General features: G+C 45.1%; 1 protein-coding gene across 1 annotated transcript; it reads right to left on the reverse strand.

Annotated features, from left to right (window-relative positions):
• Positions 1 to 357: 357 nt before the first annotated feature.
• Positions 358 to 4,798, reverse strand: LOC125372124. The gene is made up of 2 exons (XM_048381170.1): positions 4,312 to 4,798; positions 358 to 2,390 (listed from the first exon to the last, which is right to left on the reverse strand). The coding sequence occupies exon 2, from the start codon at positions 1,547 to 1,549 to the stop codon at positions 893 to 895; it is 657 nt and encodes a 218-aa protein (XP_048237127.1). The 5' UTR covers positions 1,550 to 2,390; positions 4,312 to 4,798; the 3' UTR covers positions 358 to 892.
• Positions 4,799 to 7,229: the final 2,431 nt, after the last annotated feature.

Raw genomic sequence — 7,229 nt, forward strand, 5'->3', positions numbered from 1 at the left:
GCGCGTGGCCAACGGCGATTGCAGCTAGCGCTGCTGGCCTGAGACTGCTTCCGCTGTCCGGCCCCCACGGTAGCATATTTAACCGCTACCATTGCTTGGCAACTCCCACGCTGCCAAAAGCAGCTCCACGCTGCTGGCCTAAGTCAGACTACCGCTGCCCGGCCCCAGGTAGCCGGCCAAAGCAGATCCCACTGCCCGGCCCCATTAGCAAAACCATTGTGCGGCTCCCACGCCGCGGACCCAACTGTCAGCTACCGCTTGACAAGACGACTTCCGCCGCCGGGCCCATATACGTGGCAATTGTTTGCCCCAACGTATGTTATTTTACGATTCCCCGGCTGAAAAGTCGGGAAAGACAAGGTTCCCACTGAGAAGCAGGTAACCCCGGAAAGGTTCCCGCTGAAAAGCAGGTAGCCTTAAGCACGAGTATTAATTTGGAAGCAAGTTAATTTGTTACTAGCAGTGTAGCCCACAAGAACCCCGCCACAAAGCACCAGAGTGCTACCCCACACCCACGGCCACGCGATACGCGGAGATAGCATTGTTGCCCGGCTTGCCTATGTACTGAAAGGAAACACAAACCTGTGGAGATAACAAGCGCCAGGGCATGCAATAAATTGTCCGTAAACACACACAGTCCTTTGTCACTGAGGTGGACGCCCTCCCAGGCGTACCATGTCTTGTCTGATGCCAGGATCTGGGGATGTGGCACCATTGTACCGCCGAGCTCTTTGACTCGGTTGGCCAGTCGACGGTTGATATTCTTCCGCATCCCCTCGATCTTTAGTGGGTCCCTGGCATCGTGCCAGTAGCGCCTGTGCAGCATTGAGGATACGATGATCTTGGTGTCAGGAAGCTGGGGTTGTATTTCCGAAGGATTGATGCCACCATGTCAAGGTAGCGTCAAGTCCCGTGTAGTTCCATCCGTCACCCACTGGGGTGGCCATGCGCCGTTAAACCATTTGCCCTGCATGTAGGCCCCGAAGCTGGCGGCACCCGCTGCGTCTGAAAACAGCTGGAGGAAATCGCTGTCCACCCATAGTTGGTCCTGAAACACTGAAATGCCTTTATAACTCGTACGAAATGTTAACCACATTTGTAGGTCTTCCTTGACCCAGCTGGTAATCCTAATGTGGTGAAATGGTTGCTTACCTTTGCTAAGCAGATCGGTTAGCCTGCGGCTGAATGCCCTTGCCATTGGTATAGCCCTGCACATAAAGTTAAGCTTGCCTATGAGGGACTGAAGGGCCCTTTTTGTGACCTTGATGTTACCTGTTGACAGGATGTCTTGGATTTCCCTTGTTGCCTCCTTGATCTTGGACTCTGGGATTCTGATCTGCATTGCAATGGTGTCGATTTCCAGCCCTAGGAATGTCAGTTTGGTTGTGGGGCCCACCGTCTTGTCGTGCGCAGTAGGAACCCCAAGCTGTTCTAGTGTATTCAGGCATCCGTTGAGGTTGTCTGAGCAGTGGCTGGTGCCTGCTGTGCCCCCCGTTAGGAAGTCATCCAGGTAATGCATGATCGGACACGTTGGGAGATGCGATTGCATGCACCATTGCAAGAAGGTACTAAACGTTTCAAATATGGCGCAAGATATGGAGCAGCCAAATGGTAGGCATTTATCGAACTAGAACTCACCTTCGAATCTGATGCCTAGCAGCTCGAAATCGGATGGGTGGACTGGTATAATTCTAAAGGCCGACTGAATGTCGCCAAGGTCGACTTCGTTTTGTAGTGTTGTTTCACGTAGCCTGCCGTGTCTTGGTGCGTGGCTGATCGCAAGTTTCGTGCCAGGCGACCCGTGCGGCTTCCCTGGAACTCGAGCTTAAAGCCAGAGCTAAAACCTACCCATAAATAGTTTGCATCTCTGTAATTGACCCTAGCATATTGGCGTAACCAGGGTGCCATTTCATTGAGATCCACAGGGGAAGGGGTCATTGAATTTACCTGCCTTGACGGCTGGTTTTCTGTTAGGCAAAAGGCTGACTGGGCTTGTATGGGGTCGGTTGGACCCCATTCCCTCGAAAGCAGGTCCTAGAGCTATGGGAATGTTTGCCACACTTACCACATTTGTGAGTGTACTTACAGTTGACCCTGCTACAGCCAAATTTATTGAAATCCCAGCATACCTGACTGGCGATGTCCCCCTGTACGCGTGTCATTGCGCCCCGTCCGCCTGATTCTGGTTGTAGTACCGGCTGTGTTACCATGGACTTCAGCCACAACTCCCCGTCGATGTTGTCCCAGCGTCGTGAGGGGTCCCTTGACATTCTGTGTCGGAATTGTTGGTCGTAGGTTGACCAGGCATCCCCCCGAATCGAAGTGCCGCCGTTCTTATGGTTTCCATGTAGGACAGCAACCCCTGGGTTGTGCGGACCTCGGAGTGCCTACTAACATATATACACATGAAAATGTGGAAAGCTGAAGTCCAGCTTGCCAGGGACAGGCGCTTTGGTTGCTGCTTTATTGGTTTAAAAATTACCTAACCTGTGGGATTCGTACGCCATGGTAATCGTACCGTCCTCGTGACTTCCCTCGGTGTCTGGTAGGATTGTGCCGAGGTCGACATACTCGCCACGCCAGATTTTTTCCCTCACCGTTTGTTTGACGTGCGCGTCTTTTCCGTCTGCATGGAAGGAAAGGGAATCCCCGTATCCTGCGATGTGATTGGCTGGCCAAGCCGCGTCACCGTCGGCCTCGCTAACCGGCATGCTGTTTAAAGCGGCGTTAAACGGCTCTCACTCTGTCGTGTCATTCAGTCTATATTTTCTACGAATGTTATCCGAACTATCATCATAACCTAGGCCATCTGCGTTACAGAAAAGAATGTGGTACCAGAGATACCACGCGAATCTAAAGTTGGTGTTTTCATATGGGATTAAGAGCTACACGTGCCTACAGTCCCATTCCGTTGTGCCCACAATAAATCATGCAATGACACGGTCTGTTGCTCAGAAAGGGATTCGCTACAGGACTGATTACATAACATTTATAGGCATAGTGAATTATACCCTTAGCCGTCTCGTAAAAGGCATACACATGTCTCGTGGTGGCAACGCCATTGTCTCTTCGGCTGTCCTTTGCTGCCATCATTATATGAATGTTTACATCTATAGCGTCGGCAGTAATTATCACCCATTCAACAAACACTCTTAAAATCACCCACACTAACTAAATCACAAACCCTAAAACCTGTCATTTCATGTCGGACAAGTATATAGCGACAGGACCCCCGGACTGCCATTCAAGTAACTAATTAACGACTGCCATTCTATGCTGCCATGCACCCCGATGCACAACTCTCAGGTAAGGACATACTGATGTAGATGTACGATCGCTAACATATTGATGGATGCAATTTGGTGAATGCCTCCGTTATCTATTTCTTGTAATTATGTCCATGTACCACTGTGAGTGGTTATTTATGGAAATAAACAATGTCAAAGTTGCACGGCTCGTTCAGGATGGCAGACAGTCCATGTACAATACTTCTGGATTAACAATGGCAATTAGCATGTCAATTTATTCAGATTCGCATCAGGCTTGGCTGCAGCGATCTTAATGCAGATCAGTATGATAGACATATTGCATACTAAAACCTGTTCCTGTGGATATCATACCGAGCATGCTTTACACTTTTGTGTGTACAAACTACTAAGTTCTTCGAAATGAAATGTATTTTTACCAACAAGGTTATTTTTTACACACAGTGCTATGCAGAAATTCGCATTTGAGTAAAGAAGAGCAAATCCAAACATTAGCTTCTATTCAAAACTTCGTATTAAAAACTGGCAGATGTTCAATTAAATGAATTGTTTAACATAAACTGCAAATATATTTCTCATATACACAGATCTAGCTTGGCATGTGCAATTCATTTGTTAATCTAACGTTCGCTGATGTATTTATTGCATCGTGTCTTATGGGTAATGAAGTGGTATTAACATAAGCGCTTCGATTGTTTACTAATCCATTTCTAGATTCTAGACATATACACATCATGGCTGCAGGGTAATTAGTCTTTGTCCCAATTCGGTCGCTATGACACTACGATGAAAATGAATACCTCGTTGTAAGCATCGGGGATTCTCCCTATGTTGGGCGAAATGGCGGGAGAACTAAAACCAAGCCTTACCTGTTGGTTTGCGCTAACCGGGCCGGGCGCTGAATGTTCCTGCAACTGGAGTATTTTTTCCAGTTGCTCGTTTACCTGGGTAGCCGAGTTGGCAGCCTGCGCGGCATTTACAAACTGCGCCGATTGTACGTTAATTCTGTTGCCCCCTTCGATATTTCCGTAATTGGCAGACTCACCATCAGCTGTTGCCTCCTGCATAATGTGCACTCCCGGGGTTTGTCTTCTGGTTGTCCTGGCCTGCTTGGCTCCCCTCACAAGCTTGTGGTTGACGGGTGCTCTTCTCTTGGGAGGCATCACGAAGGTCGAGGTGGTGAGTCGAGGTATTCCACAAGCGTAAAATTGTCCCGAGGGTGAAGTTCGGGAGTAGAACGGAATAAATGCGATACGGCGAGTGCTGAAATAGGTGGTATTCAAAGCAAAAGCGATTAGATACAGTGACACACGTGTGTACTTGGGGAAGGGCTGTTCGCGAATGACCGACTAACAAAGGCGGGATGATGCTTGCGCGGGATTATTCCCCGGGCACGGTGCCGAGTGGTGGCCCGGGGTGATTGAGTTACGGGGGGTGATTGGGTTACAGACGTAATTAGCCCATGGTTTGGATACGCGCGATAAAGTCATTTAGTAGTTAGTACTAAATGTAATTATGGGCCTATGGCCTTCTTACTGAATAAACTGTCTGTCTGTCTGTCTTATAATAATTAGATCTACATCAAGTGCTTTTATGAGTTATCATGGTGTAATATTTATACATCATTTCATATAATTATAGTTTAGCAAGTAATAATTATCATTAGGTAAAATGCATATATAAAATATCAGTAGTTTCAGTTAAAGCTTTTTTAGATGGTTGCTAGCCTAAGGTAATGGGAGCGCGTCTTCTAGACATACTATTCAATAAGACAAGAGTTACGTCTACATAGTTTAATTGATTTGAAGCCTTTAGATAAATGCTAGCCTAAGGTATCAAGATCCCATCTCCCAGACAAAGGATATTTATTTAAGTATATCTGTCATCACCTACCGGGGTATATTAGAATAACATTACTTCAATTAAGACTCATTAAGGATTAGCCCCCATACAAGCTCATCTATAGTGACACCCTAATCTCTTTCAAAGCATCCAGTAAATATGTCAACAAGATTAGTCCAACAGGATAAACAGGATTTAGTATTCCCCTCTGTCTAGCCATCCATTTAGCTTAGGACACAACCAATCGTGTATCAACCAATCACATTCCTTTTTATTGTTCAAATTTTTGTTAAATACATACTGTAGGCAGGTTTTAAGCAGAGAAGGGGTTTGACTCTCTTACCAAGCAGACCTCTCTCCCACAGCCCAGAGTGTGTACCGACTCTCTGTGGCACCCTCAGTTATTATCTAAGTATATTGTAAATTGTTCTTGTAAATAAAATTGTGATTAGTCTCCTGTGACTCTGGCTCTTTGCTGACTAATTCCCCAAGAAAACCAGCACGTCATTTGGAAGGCATTGTTCACCCAGAACAATTCCATGATAATTGTGTCAGCATATTTTTCAAGCGTAGTCTGAAATGGAAGTCGCCAGGTTGAAACGAGTGCAGTAAAGCTCGAGAAAGCTGCTTTCTAATTGGCTGAAGTCAAATTCTTGTTGGTCATGTCAGTGGTCGGTCAAAGTTAGTGAAAGGTCGTTCTGACGTGACCCGTAATGGGATGATCTCAGATCTTTGTTCAGCGGCAGCGAGAACTTAGATCTTACTATAATGAGATTGTGTTGATGCATGTCACAGTATCCCAAAAAGCGTGGGTCGATGCTCATGATGTCAATCACTGTGTTATCTGGCCCAGACTCTATTATTTACAGACCGCATTGATATAGCTGGACTATTGCTGGAGTGCGTCGTTAAACACCAATCAAACAAACATGTAGAACGCACTGATACATGGAACATGTACCTTTCCCGCATATTGTCAACCCAACACATGCACACAAACACACTAGGAAACATATTTAAATTCTAAGCATCTTCAGACTTTTTGAATAATACACAGTGGTATGCACTTTGTCGTAAACATGTTTAAATTCTAAAACATGTTAAGATTATGGAGATGTGTTTAGGTGGTGTGTCGGTTGTAGGACGATAGCTCATTTCAAGTGGTAAGATCCTAAGCGTGTTCAGACACACCATATGTGTATTCCGTTTTAAACACATTCCTAAACATGTTGTGTATGTGTTTAAATTCTGAACACATTTTACAGTGTATCAGTGACATTAAACGTCTGGTACAAACTCATTATCAGGAATCTCCAAAATGAATGTACAGTAGGAAAATATTCATATCACAAAAAGTTGTCCTTTGGTGACATGATATAGACATAGGATTGTCACAATCTCATGTAAGAGTGGATTAATTACAGTCAGGGCTTATCTGTTTTTTTAATATGTTTCCTCATCTTCACGCTGGCAGTAGTTATCCCTTATGACAGTCAAGATTACAAGTCTTAACAAAACCCATCTGCCCAAACAAGTGTTATTCTAACTGTAATATATAGCTGTTTGGAGGATGAGATAAATGTTTAATTCTACTTTGTAGTAATGTTCGCCAGGTTATACTTGCTGCATGCAAGTGTCATAGCGACTGATTTATGACACCCATTGTCTGAAGAACATTTTATTGCAAAGGCTCATTACCCTGGAGCCATGACATCTATATGCCTTGAAACACTTAATTGCTGTTATTTATAAGATGCTAATCCTAATTGTTAATCCCCATTTTTGTGTACATCGACCGTCTGCCATCCTGCTGATGAATTACTGTTTACATTTATATTTATTACTTACAAAATGTCAGGTGACCTTGGCTATATAAGCCTTGGTCCAGAGAGATTGAGAAGAAGGAAAAAAAGAAAGGTCTTACCCTTAGCCTAGCTAGGGATAGGCTGGGTGCTCCGGGGCACCTAGACAACAACCACTACCACTATGTGCTGACCTGGCACATAGTGTCTTTTGTATGTATATATCTACATGTATAAAGTAAAACTGTATATACCACAAGCCATTGTCTCCAAGTTGTCACTTCTTACTGAGAACCATACGTCGGCCTCTTGCATATAC

Source organism: Haliotis rufescens, unplaced genomic scaffold (genome assembly GCF_023055435.1).
Source record: "Haliotis rufescens isolate VD_foot unplaced genomic scaffold, xgHalRufe1.0.p SCAF_36, whole genome shotgun sequence".
In the NCBI taxonomy this organism is placed as follows: domain Eukaryota; kingdom Metazoa; phylum Mollusca; class Gastropoda; order Lepetellida; family Haliotidae; genus Haliotis; species Haliotis rufescens.